General features: G+C 34.7%; 1 protein-coding gene across 2 annotated transcripts in view; it reads left to right on the forward strand.

The window, feature by feature from the left end:
- Nucleotides 1-6,606, forward strand: part of Gabra1 (gamma-aminobutyric acid type A receptor subunit alpha1) — a 51,668-nt gene extending 45,062 nt beyond the window's left edge. For both annotated transcript variants that reach the window (XM_047556831.1, XM_047556832.1), the window contains exons 9-10: nt 1,694-1,896; nt 3,644-6,606. In XM_047556831.1, the coding sequence (XP_047412787.1) occupies nt 1,694-1,896; nt 3,644-3,955 (515 nt within the window). In that variant the 3' untranslated portion in view covers nt 3,956-6,606. The remainder of the gene's footprint in view (nt 1-1,693; nt 1,897-3,643) is intronic.
- Nucleotides 6,607-18,163: the final 11,557 nt, after the last annotated feature.

The following is an 18,163-nucleotide window of genomic DNA, read 5'->3' on the forward strand; positions in this document are numbered from 1 at the left end:
CCCTCCAGAGCTCAAAGTGAATCTATGTCTTACAAGCCTAACCATATGTCTAAAATAAAATTTAATAAAAATCTCAGTGTTCATTTGTAATCATTTCACTTCCTAATGTAGTTACAAAGGCCATCTACCTTGAAATTAATAGAGGAACAAAGAATAATGATCAGTTTAAAGCAACTTACAAACATTAGCTACCTAGAGGCTTTTTGATCCTATTAATTTTCGATAACTATCAAAAGAAGGAAGAAGTTTTAGACACACGGATGACAATACTTTCCATAGCAATGAGTAATGTAAAATATTTAAAGTAGTTCTGAATATTATATTTAATTCTCACAATAATCTTGTGAGTGACTGGGCAGAAATTTCCCTTGGAGAATTTCAGTGATGGTGTGGACAGTAGAGAAAATGAAGAACACATCATCCATTTTGCACATGTGGAGACCCAGGTCCCTGTCAGTTTTTACTTACCCATGACTATAGTCCTAAGTGCTAAGGTTGGGGCTATTCACTGGAAAAGGTCAGGACCATTGTCACATGGATTATAATCCCCCATGACTGAGTTATTGTGAATTATTTTTAAATATTTTCAAATGCCTTAAAAGGAACCTTATAGTATTGTACTTAGTACCTAATATCTAATATGGTGCATGACATATAGTTGGTTGGCACTGACAGTATTGATTTGTTGAATGAACATTAAAGAATATCATCTTTCACATGCCAACGCACCTAAATATCTAAATAAACTGAAAAGAACTGACTTGAAAATGCTTTGACCTTATTTATGGATCATTTTAATCACATAGTTTACAATTGCAGAGTAGAGAAGATAAGGCAGCATTAGCAGAAAGGAAAAAAAATCAGAGATCTGAAGCAGATGAGCACATGTTCAAAATTTAGTTTTGGTAACTCTTAGCCGTCAGACCATAAGAAAGGTACAAAACTTTATATAGGGGCTGGGGCTGGGGCTCAGTGGTAGAGCGCTTGCCTAGCATGTGTGAGGCACTGGATTCGATCCTCAGCACCACATAAAAATAAATAAATAAAAGATTATCTACAACTAAAAAATATTTTCAAAAAAACTTTATGTATCTATATGAAGTATTATATATATATACAATATTTTTGTATACAATAACTTATGTAAGTTGCTATGTATACATATGTTGGTTCCAGGTTATTCTTTATGAGTCTATTTTAGAATCAGTATAAAACATTGTAAGAGAAGATGATTTATTAATGTGGTAAATCTTCATCCTAAAATTATTTGCTTATGAATTATCAAGATGTCATTGACTTTCTTGTTTCTATACTTAGGACCCAGAATATTAAACAAAACCAAAGATCTAAAGATTTTTTGGCAACCCAAGGCATTGAAGATCTTTAATTTCTATTTCAGGTGTTGGGTACAGTAACAAAATCTATTACCTAGGCTACCTAGGAAACCGTACGAGGTGCCTATTTAGGATCCTGTTAATAGTTCCTGGACAGACTGGCCCCCTCAGCACTGCCATACCACACACACACTCTGCAATGGGGTTAAATTAGGATCTCTTCATCCCAAACCAAAAAGGGATTAAAGAAAAACCATGTTTGGTACTTGATACTGTTGATTCCCTTTGCTCAAGTAGATTGACTTCTGGGGATGAAATTTTGCTGTATGAACCCACACGCTTAATGTCTTTCCTTGTAGGAGTAACAACGGTGCTGACCATGACAACCTTGAGTATCAGTGCCAGGAATTCCCTCCCTAAGGTGGCTTACGCAACAGCTATGGATTGGTTCATTGCCGTGTGCTATGCCTTTGTGTTCTCGGCTCTGATTGAGTTTGCCACAGTGAACTATTTCACCAAGAGAGGTTACGCATGGGACGGGAAAAGCGTGGTTCCAGAGAAGGTAAAGACTTTCCTAGTTCCCATTATATATCACTATTATGCCTTTTTCAACCTTTAAGTTGGAAGACATGGGCCCAGGGAATTGGACGAAACTTGCAGAGGCAGGTAATGAGGATTCTTTCCTTTTTTTTCTTATGTGTGTAAATGGCATATTGAAGAGATAATTTTATGATTTAAAGGAGAAGTTGTTTGGATAAGTAGGAGTGTGGGTAGAGTGAAGGAGAGGCAGGAGAAAAAGCAAGATCGACATTTCTACTCGAATGTGCTCTTCTATGGTCTCTGAGATTTGAGAACAGGCTTAATAAATCTGACATTAGAAACCAATGAACTTACCCAAATACATTCCGCACCAAGTCCGCTGTAATTTTTATAGTGTGAAAATCATTGTCTTTTGGTTGTTTTCTAAGCCTGATCACTTTGGTCATAAATTCATTACTGTCATGATTGACTGAATTGACTTTGCAATGTGAACAATCCCTAGTTTTCAATGAAGTCAAGTACAGGCACGTTTTCTCTATAAATGTTTGCACAATTCAGTGCAAACCAAGAAATGGGAACCACACTCCCAGAGTTGTATTATGCTACAGAAATATAGTGTAAGCCAAAAATATGAGCCACATATGTAACTTAAGTTTTTCTAGTCATCTCATTTTAAAAGTATAAACAAAGAAGGGAATTTTATTATTAAATTTAATACTGTACTTCATTTCAGTAAATAAAATGTTAGCTTTATAACATGTATCCCATACACAACATTATTAAGGAGGTACATTATATGGTATTTTATTCATACTTAGCCTTCAAAACCCTTTGCATGTTTTGTATTCACAGTACATCTCAAGTCAGACTAGTTACATTTCAAATATCATATAGAGTTAATGGTAACTGTGTTGGATTGCATAGCTCTAAACCATGATTCCTGTTAGGAATGTCTCTATAAAGAAACCGGAGAAGTGCTGTAGGTGTCAATCATTGCACAGATGAAACTGTTGGGCAGTTAAAATTGAAAAGGCATTGAATTCAAGACATGCTGCTTGACCCTTCTCTATTTATTGATTTATTTATATTTGTGGGAACCCAGGGTCTCAGGTGTCCTGGGCAAATACTCTACAATTGAGCTGCCTTCCCAGTCCATCTATGCTGTATTATTTGCTCACTTGAAACATGATGTTTCCTTCATTCAAATAATAATTGGTTCAGCAACCACAGCAGAATACTTGCTCAAAATGCTGGATTCTGTCTTGGGAGCAAGCCTGTGGTATTTCTTCAGCATGACCTGGACTTGCTCACGTGATTGCAGTCAGCTGGAAGTTCCCATTCAGGCCAGAAGATCTGCAAGGGTCTCTCAGAGCCTGAGTCCTGATCCTGCTTATCAGCTAGGCCTGTCACTGCAGGTGGTCTCTGGCCATTCCCCTGTCTACTCTGGGCTGCTTCATGTGGCAGTGGCAATTTCCAGAAACTCAAGACTGAGACTGACAAGCCTTTTGAGTTTAGAATCCTCAGCGTGTGTCACATGGCTCTGCCAAAGTCACTAGTCCGTTCTATATTCAATGAGGGTTGAAATAGACTCCACCTCTTGATGACAGAGGGTGTAAAATATTGTCTACGGTTTTAATTTCTCCCCAAAAGGCCATCATCAGTTACATTCCTAGAATTTTAAATAAAGCACAACTTTGCTTTGCTGAGCAGCTGACACTTTAGCTTCTCACAATTTACTAAACAAATGGTTTTATTCTTCCTTTCTACAGCCAAAGAAGGTGAAAGATCCTCTTATTAAGAAAAACAACACTTATGCTCCAACAGCAACCAGCTACACCCCTAACTTGGCAAGGGGTGACCCTGGCTTAGCCACCATTGCTAAAAGTGCAACCATAGAACCCAAAGAAGTCAAACCGGAAACGAAGCCACCAGAGCCCAAGAAAACCTTTAACAGTGTCAGCAAAATTGACCGCCTGTCAAGAATAGCTTTCCCGTTGCTATTTGGAATCTTTAACTTAGTCTATTGGGCTACGTATCTAAACAGAGAGCCTCAGCTAAAAGCCCCTACACCACATCAATAGGTTCTTTTAGTCGCGTTCTGTTGTTCAGTCCTCTGAACAGGGAATTGCTTTCTGTCCTCAACGCAGAGATTCCCACCTGCTTTATTGCCTCTGTCTTAAAGAATTTGAAGGTTTCCTTATTTCCATAATTCATATAAGAACAAGAGACCCCTGTCTGGCAGTCCAGAGCAGAACAGAGTATGCAGCTTGGAGACAGGATTCTGAGAGAAGATGCAGGAGAGCAAAACCATATCAGAAGGAGACAGACGTGAGAGGAAAGGAAGGGGAAGAAGGTCCCATGATAGGAAAAAAAGTAGAAGAAAAATAGAGCCTACCTATAATCCCTAGGTCATTTGTAGATATATATTTCCAAATATTATAAAAAACTACTGTACATGTCAAAAATATTTTTGTGTGAAGGTGTTTAAAAGAATAAAATATAAATGTTTAATGAAGAAAAAATTAAAAAATCTATGTCTTTATTGCACAAATTATGGTGTGCTTATGATTTTGTTTAGTTTTTTAAGCTGATGTATAGCTTTAACATTTTGTTTCCAAAGCCCATTCTTTCTCCTTTTAAAAGATCTCTAATGCATTATTTTGTTGTTAAATGCTATTTTGAAATTTATGGACATTTCATAGGCAAAGGTGCAATTGCTCATTGCAGAGCACATTTAATCCAGTGGAGAGAAATGCTTTAAATAGGCTCCTTTGCTACCATCTGAGCTTTTTCCATTAGACTCTATGAAGCATCCTCTTAACAGATGTTCTCAATGGAAACTAAAAATTAATTAGTGATAATTAATTTTTATTTTGCACCGTATTTTCAGATAATACAGTCACCCAACAATCACTAGATTCTTATTATGGAGATGTTTTTAGAGGGGCAAAAATATTTTGCAAGCTCTAGAATTGTTGAATGTATTCTTTTATATAACTACATTAAAAAGCTTTAGATTGAAATTTATGACTAGCAAACAAAAATAGAATATATAAATTATATATGTAAATATTCAGCATGAGATTGTACATTTTTTACTTTTTTTAAAGTTAAGTTCCTAAAATACCAAGTAGGAATCTCCACTCTTAGCTGTTAAAATGTTGTTAAATGCTATGGAAATACATTCAGAGCCTGCATTTAAGAACAGAACAGCCTGAAGGAAGCAGATGGTACTTAAAACATATGGGTATGAAGTCCACTTATGTAGAGAAAGCTGATAATTCCAAACTGTTGTCCAGTGTTCAACAGTAGATCAGTGGCTATCTGCTCAAGTCCTGCCATACCACATTTTCCTATTTTAAGCTATTGTAAAATAAAAAGAAAATGGGAAGCATTAGTTGGAATTAGAAAATCAATTGTATATTATTGCTATATTTGCTGATACCAACTATTTCAATAAGTGCTGTACCATATGTAGCATTCAATATAAAAATACATGAAAGAATGTACAGGAAATAGCTTTTATTGAGTAATATTATTACATTTCATTTATACTGTAGCAATATATTTGTAGGCATATGATGTAAGGGCTTTAAATAAAAGAGGTCCATTAATACTCCCTATCAAAATTCTAGTCTGTTTCATTACTGCCCAGATGTTTTAGAGATAAATATTTATGCAGAAGGTATTTTTGAAGTCTCCTTTGTCTGATAGAATTTCACAGATATATAAATTTAGTGTTCAGAATCCACAGATCATGGTCTAAACACATTTATAATAATACAATGTAAAGCTTTTAGCATAATTGCCAAATAAGACAGTCGGGAACCATATCTGAGATTTGAGCAATGTTTTTCTCAAAAAGCTGCTATCCAATGATGTAGGAAAATATACTGTGTTTTCCTAAACAAACTCTGGTTTTCATTTTAAATGTGCTTCATTGTTTAATTTGGTCCTGCCTAAATTTCATGAGCTAGGCCAATAAAGGCTAACCTAAGGACCTTTCATCCTCTGGTACCATGTTGTAGATATTATGTATAGAAAATAAAATAAATTATGGCTCTAACTTCTGTGCTGTTTATCTTGTTATTTTTGGACATTATCCTAATGTGTTTATTGAGAGCATTTTACCTTTCAGACACCTCATGGTTAAATTTTGGTCTGTATTTTGCTCACTAGATGTGAATATTTCTTATTAGTCTGCTTTCTGCTATGCAATGATTGCACTACTATCATTTCTTAGTTTGTTAGTATATGTGGGTAGTATTCTATTGTATAAATGGATTGCACACTATCAGAGACAAATTATTCTATGTAGCTTTTCTACAGTGCTTTGCTAAACCATGTAATACTAGTTAAGTCTTCCTTGAAAATAAAGTTACACTCTTATAGAGGACAGTTCCTGTTTACTCCCAGGAAATCTTTTTTAAAGATGACACTGAATGTTTATTGCACCTCAGTGCAGTGAAGTGGCAATAAAACCTAACATGAGTCAAGGTTGTTTATGGCAGATGCATGTATTGCTTTACAAAGTTTAGCAGAAGCTCTTAATTTTATGTCTACTGTATTCTATTATAATAATAAAGCTAACATTATTCAATAATAAAATGGAATATTGACTCTCTTTTCACATTATCAAAAAGCCCATCTATTGCCCTACTTTAGGAGGACCTGAGAGTACCAGGTACTGTCAGGAACCCAGGACAACTGAGATTTTTGAAGACCTATTAATAGTTTGATCCTGAACTATGATTACAGAAGAATTTCTTGAAAAATAGAAATTCATTAAACACCTGGCATTTGGTATTAAAAGTAGCACTTCGATTCTTATAAAACATAAATGGAACAGAATAAAAATGCTAAAATGATTTTGAAGCTTGTTTGTGTCTATTGTTAATACAGGAAATTGGGTTTCTGATCTATCCTCTAGGACTCTGGATGCAGTCTGAATACTATCGTTTTAAAAGTTTCCCAAGTGACGGTGTGCAGACAAGGTTGAGAATCATTACTCTATGTTGTTTACATGGAGAATTTTTTAATTTCTATAATCAATTTAATCAAAGTATTATCTTGTGAAAGACCAAGAGTCATTCCAATGATAAGTATAAAATGAAGTCCAATTTCTACAAAGCAGACTATATGAGAAAAAAAGTCTTTCTTTGTCAGATGGTGGTTCTGAGAAAACAAAGTGAATTGTATTTTAACAAGTTGAGTATTCAGCTTTCTACAGGTAATTCAGGAGTTAGAAGAGTTAACAAACTTAAGTTCTCCAAGAAAATTCCTTATTCAATAAAAAAAAAACCTGCCTATGTAAACCAGCAGAACCTTCACATTCATTGATTTTTGTTTATTCCTTAAAAAAAAAGGTGGTAATAAATTATGATTATTTAGCTATCAAAAAATTCCATGTCAAGGCTCACCATATAATTATCAAAAGAATCAAAATGAGAGAGGACTTGGCATTATTGCTGACCATCTGTTTGTAATTCACTGTACCAGTTAGTTATAACCTTCTGTTGATGTTTTCTAAAATCTATGCAATTCTTACAGCCAATAAGAACAAACACTTGATTTTTATACCCACAGTTCAGTCAAATCACTTAACTTCGAATGCTGACTTAGTTACACTAAAATCCTACCAATATTTGCAGATTCCCTTCAGTGTGTTAAAAACCATGCCAAATGATGGGAAGGAAATAATATTTATTGATCTTTTCCCTTCAGATGAAAATATACTCTTAGGTAGTTCATAATTTTATAGAAAATAACTGAACCTAAGGTGATAATACTTCCAGTGATAATGTCATTACAGAAAAATGCATAGGTAGAGGGTATTTATACTTGGGTAGTAATATCAGGGAAGTTTTTATATGAAAGCATTAATTGAGCTAAGTTTTGAAGGATGATTGAACATTCATCAGGCATTTTAGCAGTGGGCATGACTGCTGGTAAAAAAGGACAGACCTTTCATTCAAAGATAATAACATGTTAAGCAACCTTCATATCTACTGCTGAATGAACAAGTGAAGAAAATGTGGGCTATATATGCAATGGAATACTTCTTAATCTCTAAAAAGAAGGAAATTCTGTCATTTACAACAACATGGATGAAAAAACCCTGGCAAAGAAAGAAAACACTGCAGCATCTTGCTCATATCTAGAATCTAAAAAATGTTGAACTCAAAGAAGTTGAAAGTAGATAACTGTTGGTGAGGACATGGGGGAAAAGTTTCACTCATGCATTGCTGGTGGAACTGCAAATTCGTAAAACCACTCTGGAAAGCAGTATAAAGATTCCTCAAAAAACTAAGATTGGAACCACCATTTAACCCAACTATCCCATTCCTTGGTATATACCCAGAGGATTTTAAATCAGCATATTACAATGATGCAACCACATCAATGTTTCTTGCAGTTCCATTTACAATAGCTAAGCAATGGAATCAATCTAGGTGTCCATCAACAGATAAATGGATAAAGAAAATGTGGTATGTGTTCACAATGGAGTATTAGCTGTAAAGAGGAATGACTTTAATGACAATTGCAAATAAATGGATGGATCTGGGGACTGTGATGCTAAGTGCAATAAACCAATCCCCAAATGCTGAAGGTTGAAGTCTTTCACTGATAGGTGGAACCTAACACATAATAAGGGGGAAGAGGAGAAGAATAGATATTCAGTAGGTTAGACAAAAGGGAATGAAGAAAAGGGAGGGGGATGGAAAAGAAAAGACAGTAAAATGAACCTGAAATAATTATTCTATGTACATATATGAATATACCATAGTGAATTCCACCATTGTATATATACATCCATAAGAATAGTAATAAGATATATTCTGTACTTGTTCAATTATATCAAAATTAATTTTATTGTCCTGTATAATTAAAAAGAACCTATTAAAAAATTAAAAAAAGAAGTTGAGAGTAGAATGGTAGAATTGGGGAGATGTTGGCTAAATGAATACAAAATTTCAGTTAGAAGGAATATATTCAAGATGTCTATCATATAGCATGATATCTACAGTTAAAAATGATGTATTCTTGAAAATTCCTAAGAGTAGATTTTAAGGGGCCAGGCCACAAAAATATATGAGGTAATATATATGCTAACAAATTCAATTTAGCCATTTTACAATGCCTACACATTTCAAAGCAATATGGTGCACATGATAATTTTTATAATTTTCTCAACTAAAAATAAATATTTAAGCTGGGTGCAGTGGCACACCCCTATTTATCCCAGCAACTAAGGAGCTGAGGTAGGAGGATCACAACTTCAAAGCCAACCTCAGTGAAAGCGAGGCTCTAAGTAATTCAGTGAGACTCTGTCTCTAAATAAAATACAAAATAGGGCTGGGGTTGTGGCTCAGTGGTTGAGTGCCCCTGAGTTCAATCTCTGGCACCTCCAACCAATAAAACAATAAATATTTTAAAAGAGTACAACTTAGCAAAATTAAAAACAAAACAAATCAAAACAAATACAATATCAGAGGAATTAAAATGGCACACTAGAAAATGTCTACCAAACACCAAAGAGATAATAAAGCAGGAATAGAAGAACAAAAAAGATACAAGACACATATAAAATACTGTCATCTCACACCAAATTAAAAAATATATCAAATTAAATCATAAATCGAAGTATAGGAGCCCCAAACTATAAAATATGCAGAAAATACAGACAGTAAAATGTGGTTTGGAGTTAAGTCAATAGTTCTTGGGTATTCCCAAATCTGTAAGAGAATAGTCATTATATTCAGTCAAAATTAAAAATGTCTGTGCAACATTAGAACAAGGAAGAAAAATTTTAAAACCCAAACCACAGTATAGAGGAAAATATTTATGAAAATTAAATCTATAATGGACATGTACCCAGAATATATAAAGAAATCATAAAACTCCATGAGTTTACCAACAACCAATTTTAAAAGTGGGTTAAATATTTGACATAAAAAATGGTCAATAAGTATATTAAATGATGTTCAATATCATTATGTCACTAGAAAAATGTAAATTAAGTCCACAATGATATAAAAATTTGTTTCCAAGGAAGAGCCATAATTAAATGATAGACCATATTATAAATTGAGAATGTGGAGAAATTTGTATTATATACATAAAGGATCTTTTTAGAACAATGGATATGTGATTAAAATTGCCTTTGGATTATGGTGGCACAACTTTATTAATCTACTACAATTTACAGAATGGTGCATTTAAAACAGGTACTTTTAATGTTTTGTCCATTAACCTGTAACGAAGTTCTGAAAATAATGATAGTTATTTGGAAGAACTGCTGTGAAGAATCACGGATATGAAGTGCATAGAACAGATCTAGCATACTGTCTGATCTCCAGTTTCTTTTGCAAAATGTAGTTCTTTTTCAAGTCTCTGTCCTTCTTTCCACCTGCAAAAAAGATCTGAAAACGAGTTAAAAGAGAAGAAAATGTTTTCAATGGGCCAGCCATATCAAAAAATTAAAGGGAGGTAGGAATTTCTTATCTGTAAATTAAAAGTAGGGTTAAGGGACAGTATGAATCAGTCTAGGTAAACAATCCAATCCACATGCTCTTACCAACGGATTTGTTCAGAACCTTGGTGGAAAGATTCTGCCCTTCTCTTCATGTACGTGCATGCTTCCATACTCAAACAAAGACGTTCTTTTGCAAGGAATATTATTTTTCAGTCCCTGAGTGCTGTGCATTACTATAGACATGTGGTTCTCAAATTTAATCATGCATTCAAGTTACCTGAAAGGGCTTGTCACCTCACAGATTGCTGGACTCAACCTGCAGAATTTCCAATTCAACAAATCTGGGATAGTGCCCATGAATTTACATTTCCAACAAGTCCCTAGACAATGCTGATGCTGCTGGTTTATGGGACACACTTTGAGATATGTACACATTATCACATGATAGCAACACAACCCTGTCTATATTTATGGATTCACTGGTTTTATTTCAGAATTTAAGGCAATGATCCATGTACAAGAGGAAAGAGGGAAGACAGAGGATTTAAATGATGAAATATGGCTTTATTAGGAAACATATACCGTTCACTGTAAATGACAAGTAACTCAAAGATATCCAAATAGATCTTGGAGATTTTGTCTCATTCAATACAAAACTGGTAACAAGAATAAAATTCTGCCCATCAATGAAACAGTGAGTACATGTAAAATAAAGGAATAAAATTCAATGAACCTGTTATAACACAGAGGTCTTTTTCTTATATAATAAAACTCAAATATTTTCAAAAATCAAATTGCTTTGTCCTTTAAAGAGGAAACTCAATTTCCAACACTATAAATGAGATTATACTCTCCTCTCTACATGACAGCCCATCTATTTGTAGGTCAAACAGTAACATCTGCTCTGCTGTTTATAGCTATGTCTCCTCTGTCCATATAGTTTTCCACTGATTTAAGAGCAAGGGAATGTTTATGGATATTATAATCATTATTCTTTCTTACAATCTTGAAAGATGAGGTATAGAATATGCTAACAATGTTCTAATTTTAGAGTGTGATAAATATCATATAATAATATTGCATGGCCTAGAGGTTTATTATTGCAGATTGAGAAAAAACATTATTGAATGCACTCTTTATTTCTGACTTCACAATTATCTCAAAGTAAGGGACACAATAAGAGCCTCTTCATGATATTGTCAAGTACTTCTCTTTAACAAAGTTATTCAATCCCTAAATGGTAAGTACTTAAAAATTCTTCTATGAATATGGGTGATTTTTGGTTCCTCAGCAGTCATATTTTTTTACAGACTATTTTGGAGTTGGAAAATTTACAGAGTCTGAGTTCACATATTTGGAGGTACATTGTCCTCATAAACTTTATTTTATAAATAAAAAAATCATTGAAGCCAGAATGGATAAGTCCTTTGGTCAAGGAAGATCCAGAATTATACTCATTTCTCAAATTCTAACAAGAAATAAACACATGATCTTGATCTTTCATATTGGACTTTCCCCTGTGCTTTCTGAACCCTTGACTCTGCCACATTATAAAGAAGAAGAAACAGATTTAACCCAAAGGACATCAAAACAATGTTGAAAACAATTGAAATGTGGCTTCATGCCATGGATATTACAGGAAACTCATTAATTGAGCATATACATTATAAGTTGACCTATGTGTCAAGAAATGTCCTAGACCTCAGGAAGATAAAGGTGGTAACAATATGGCCTCCATCTCTAGGAACATCTCTCCCTTTAAGAATGCATAGGTACCATGCAGAGTAACAGACCAAAGGTTTGGTGGGACACATGAACACAATTGTATTTGAATTGGTTTGAGTGACAATCTTCAAAAATGAATGTCCATGTTGTCCAAAATCCTGAAATCTATGGATGTGAACTTATTTGTGGTGGTGGTGGTGGGGGGGGGTGTTCTTTGCAGATATAATTAAGGATCTCCAGATGAGATCAGCCTTCATTATCTGGTGTTAACTTTAATGACAAGTTTTTAAAAGTGACTGTAAAAACAAGTGGCATAAGGAGCTTTGACCCAGACAGAAGAGGAGACAACACACAGAGAGAAGTCCACATTAAGATGGAGACAGCTCACAGCAATGCAGCCTGGGGGAACTCCAGAAGCTACTAGGATCTGGAAGACGGAAGAGAGGATCATCCCACACAGCCTGAGGAGGGAGTGCAGACCTGATGATTTGTCGATTTATGAACTTTGAGAAAATAAATTTCTGTTGTTTCAAGCCATCAGGTTGTGATAATTTGCTATATAAGCCCTAAGAAATTAAAGTAAGCACATAAATAGATTCTCCTATCCCTGGAGGAATGAGTGTTCTCTCTGAGCCACAACTTTTGGAATAGATCTGTCATTAAGGACCTTCTAAATTGTCAGTGATTTGAATACCAATGGTATAGTCCTTGCATAAACTAAGCAACTAAGAGTTCAAATTTCAAATTTAAGAAATTTGCTAGCAGTCTTGTCTACTGGAAAGGGATTCTGTGTCTTTAAGTACTGGAGCACATGACTATGGAGGGTGGTATACTTTTAGGATTTTTTTTCTAGTAATACTTAGAGGTTTTGAAGACTATTTATGGGGATTCAATATATTTTTCACATGTCACCATTTGGAACCAAATACTTAATTCTCATAATCTGAGAAGTACACAAGCAACTATTTTTTGTAATAGGATTAAATATCTAACAAGGCTGCAGGAGAAGCAAAAGCATTGTTTTCTGCATAAAGCGGAAATGACATCTTCAGATCAAATGAGCATCCTCCTGAGTCTGCTCATCTTCATCATTTTAAGCATTACCCCCAAAACCTCATTTATTAAAACCCTAGAAGCACTGTTTACCCCTAATGGAAAAAAAAAAGAAGTCTAAATAAACCCAAATGGGTCATTTTTAAACATTCAAATACCAGGAATCAGAGTCATTTATTTTAAGTGTAAAAATGTAGGTAATGGGAATTTGAAAGGTAGATACAGGGCAGTAGCCTCATTTTAAAGATGAGGTCACTACGGCACAGGAAAACCGATAACCCAATTTGCATAGTTTATTGCAAAGGTGATGTCTGAAAGGTGGTCTCACCTCCCTAGGCAATGCTGTTTGCAGGATGCTGGTTGCACTTATTTCTGTCTGAACAACACATCAGCATCAATGGTACCAGGAAAACTGAAGGTATTTTACCTGATTGTCTTTCTATTGTAAGAACATCAACAAACTGCACTACTTATACTTTTCATGCAAATGGTAACCCAGGTTATATTGGTTCATTGTGGGTGCCCAACAGTTATTTTGTTGGCTTAAAAAATATTGCCATACCCCCCAAAGCACTATTTTCTTTTCTTTTTGTTTTAAATTTAATTATTTTTTTTTTATTTTTTACAGACTGCATTTTGATTCATTGTACACAAATGGGCTACATCACTTCGTTTCCATGGTTGTACATGATGCAGATTCACACCATTTGTGTAATCATACATGTACATAGGGTAATGATGTCTGTCTCATTCCACCATTTTTCATAACCTGCCTCCCTCTCATTTCCTTCTATGTAATCTAAAGTTCCTCCATTCTTCTCTCACTCCCACCTGCAACCCCATTATATGCCATCATTCACTTATCAGGGAAAACATTCAGTCTTTGGTTTTTTGGGATTGGCTTATTTCACTTAGCATGATATTCTCCAATTCCATCCATTTATTTGCAAATGCCATAATATTATTATTCTTTATGGTGGAATAATATTCCATTGTGTATATATACCACAGTTTCTTTATCCATTCATGTGTTGAAGGGCATCTAGGTTAGTTCCACAATCTAGCTATTGTGAATTGAGCTGCTATAAACATTGATGAGGCTGCGTTACTGTAGTATGCTAATTTTAAGTCCTTTGGGTATAAGCCGAGGAATCAAAGCAAGAATCAATAAATGGGATGTACTCAAACTATAAAGCTTTTTCTCAGCAAAGGATACAATCAATAATGTGAAAAGAGAGCCCACAGAGTGGGAGAAAATCTTTTCCACACATACTTCAGATAGAGCACTTATCTCCAAATTTTATAAAGAAATTAAAAAACTTTACACCAAAAATACAAAGAACCCAATCAATAAATGGGCCAAGGAACTGGACAGACACTTTACAGAAGATATACAGGCAATTAATAAATATATTAAAAAGTGTTCAACATCTCTAATAATTAGAGAAATGCAAATTAAAACAACTGTAAGATTTCATCTTACTCCAATTAGAATGGCTATTATCAAGAACACAAACACTAATAGATGTGGGTGTGGATGTGGGGAAAAAGGCACACTTTTACATTGCTGACGGAGTTGCCAATTGGTGCAGCCACTCTAGAAAGCAGCATGGAGAATCCTCAGAAAACTTGAAATGGAGCCACATTTTGACCCAGTTATCCCACACTCTGTTTATACCCAAAGCACTATTTTCTAATTCAGAGCGTTAAGATATTACTAAATTCACTTTTTCTACCCACCTTTATAAGCCCGTAGAAATATTTCCAGCCAAAAGTCCTGGTCCCCTAGTCCTTGCCAGGTTATTGTGGGATCACTTATTCGAACTCCACGTTGTTTTCAAACTCACAGAAAGAGAACAGAATGGTGATTGCCAGACACTGGCAAGGAAGGAAATGGGGGACTGTTTTTCAATGGGTATAAAGTTTTTGTTATGCAAGATGACTAAGTTCTACAGATCCTCTGTACATCATAGGACCTATAATTAACAATACAATATCGTACTCTTTCTAACAGATTAAGAGGATAGAACTCTTGCTAAATATTTGATTAAAACAATCATGGAAATTTTGGGAGGTGATGTATGTATTTAGTACCTTGGTTGTGATGATGGATGTATACATATATATATAAACTCATCAGGAAGGATACACATATACCTATGCATATTTAGTGCATATGAGCTTTGCATATCAATTTTAACTCAAAGCTAAAAAAGGTAAATTTCTTATTTTGTTTATTCATTTATTTATTTTTGGAGGGGAGAGAAGGGAAGATTTTTGATAAGCATTTGAAACAGACTTTCAAGATGGTAAGTCTCATGTAATTTACACCTGATTTCCTTTTACCTCTTTCTCAAAAAAAAAAAAAAAAAAAACCTTTATAGGCAAGTATAGAGACTTGCATTTGCATAGCAATTCTCAGGAGACTTTATGGCCTAAAGAGTTCCAGTTCTTACAGTTCTGAAGTCTTCCATTTTTTTCCATTTTTTATTTGATCTAATTAGTTATACATGATACATAATTGGTTATACATGATACATGTATTAGTGATACACTAGAATGTATTCTGACACAACATACATAAATGGAGTATAACTTCTCATTCATCTGGTTTTAGATGATGTAGACTCACACAGGTCATGTAATCATATATGCACTAAGGGTAATAATGTTCAATTCATTCTACTATCATTCCTAACCCATGCCTCCTCCTCTCTCTTCACTCCCACTGTCTAGTCTAAAATACCTCTATTCTTCCCCCACTCCTTATTGTAAATTAGCATCCAAATATCAGAAAAACATTCTGCTTCTTATTCTTTGGGATGGACTTATTTCACTTATTATAATATTTTCTAGTTCCTTCAATTTACTAGCAAATGCCATAATTTCATTTTTCTTTAAGTTTGAGTAATAGTCCATTGCGTATATATACAACAATTTTTTTTATCTATTCATCTGTTGAAGGGCACCTAGGTTGGTTCCATAGCTTAGCTATTGTGAATCGAGCTGTTAGAAACACTGATGTGGCTGTATCACTGCAGGATGCTGATTTTAAGTCCTCTGGGTATAAACTGAGAAGTGGGATAGCTGGTCAAATGGTGGTTCCATTCCAAGTTTTCTGAGGAATCTTCATAGTGCTTTCCATTGGTTGCACCAATTTGCAGCCCCATCAGCAATATATGAATGGACCTTTTCTCCACATCCTTGCCAGTATTTATAGTTGCTTATATTCTTGATAATCACCATTCTGACTGGAGTGAGATGAAATCTCAGTGTAGTTTTGATTTGCTTTTTTCTACTTGCTAGAGTTGTTGAACATTTTTTCATATATTTGTTGATTAATTATATTTTTCTTCTGTGAAGTGTCTGTTCAGTTCCTCTGATCATTTATTAACTGGGTTATTGTTATTATTATTTTATTTTTTTGGTGTTAAATTTTCTGAGTTCTTTGTAATCCTGGAGATTAGTGCTCTATCTGAGGTGCAGGTGGTAAAGATTTTCTTCTATTCTGTTCACGTTATTGATTGTTTCCTTTGCTGAGAAGAAGCATGTTACTTTGAGTTGATCCTATTTATTGATTCTTGATTTTACTCCTTGTACTTTAGGGGTCTTGTTAAGGAAGTCAGGTACTAGCTAACTTGGTGGAGAGTGGGGCCTGCTTTTGTCTTCCATTTTTTCATCAGTATTTTCTTCAATTAATCTGTAGGCCACATACTTTATTTTTTTGGGGGGCCGGGCGGGTACCAGGAGTTAAACTCAGAGGCACTCAACCACTGAGCAACACCCCCAGCCCTATTTTGTATTTTATTTAGAGAGAGAGTCTCACTAAGTTGCTTAGTGACTCACATTTTGCTGAGGCTGGCTTTGAACTCCCGATCCTCCTGCCTCAGCCTCCAGAGCCACTGGGATTAGAAGTGTGTGCCACCAGGTCTGGTAAAATCACATAATTTTAAGTTCAATTTTTGTACATATTGGGAGATATGTACTCTGATATGTCATAGAACTTATATTTGAAACACACCCATTATAGTGTGCAAGCAGTCTAGGTTTTGATTTTTAAAAATTTTTTATTGATATTTTATAATCATACACAATAGTGGGATTATTATGCCATATTTGTAATAAAATTTGATGAAATAATCCGATCAATCTCATTCCCATTACCTACCCTTTAAACCTAGGCTTTGTTTTGTTTTGTTCTACTACTTTTATCCCTTGGAAGACTGTCTTTTAGTTCACACCTGAGTCCCAAAGATGAGAAATTGATACAAAGAACTGTTAAGAACTTTCATGATTAAAGATTGATTTAAGAGCATATTTTTATGTATATTGTGTAGAAGAAAGGCCCCCTTCTGCAGGGGGGGGTGGAACAAATCTTCTATATTCTTTATAGGGAATGAATGTGTATTTATTTATAAAATATTAAATATTCACTCCTGAATTCATTACTCCAGAATCAAGATACTTTATTACCTTAAAATTTGAGATGGTATACTTGGTAACCAGTCTGCAAGAACTACTTGTTACTTTCTTCTATGGAGTCCAACTGAATTTTTGAAAGGACACCTTCTTTGAAAGACAAGCTCACTTTGGATGTGATGATTCTAGTTTCTTTAATATCACAGTTTTGCCTACTCCATTGAGAAAAAATAAGATTGATTGACCCTTTGTCAGTGTGAACCAAGCTTTGCCTGAATGACCAGAAATGAACTGGGGATTAAGCCATCTGTCCTGCTATATGTTCAAGTGTTTGGTAATAATATCACGTGCTTGGTGGCCCTCTGGGGTTTTGTGACCTTTAAAGGTATCTGTATGGTCAAAACCATTTTCACAATGATACTAAGATTTTTGCCTTGTTTGACTGTCTTGACATTTGCACTGATGATGTAACAGCAATTGTGATTACAAAACTTCTTGTAATCAAGAACAGATCAGGACTGCTAAAGCCCAAAGTACTAATCGTCATTGCATTATTTACCACTCCACCTTGCAGGGGGAAAAACTGTCAGTTTCACTTAGCAATGTCCTTGACAGA

This window comes from Sciurus carolinensis, chromosome 6 (genome assembly GCF_902686445.1).
Source record: "Sciurus carolinensis chromosome 6, mSciCar1.2, whole genome shotgun sequence".
Taxonomy (NCBI): Eukaryota; Metazoa; Chordata; class Mammalia; order Rodentia; family Sciuridae; genus Sciurus; species Sciurus carolinensis.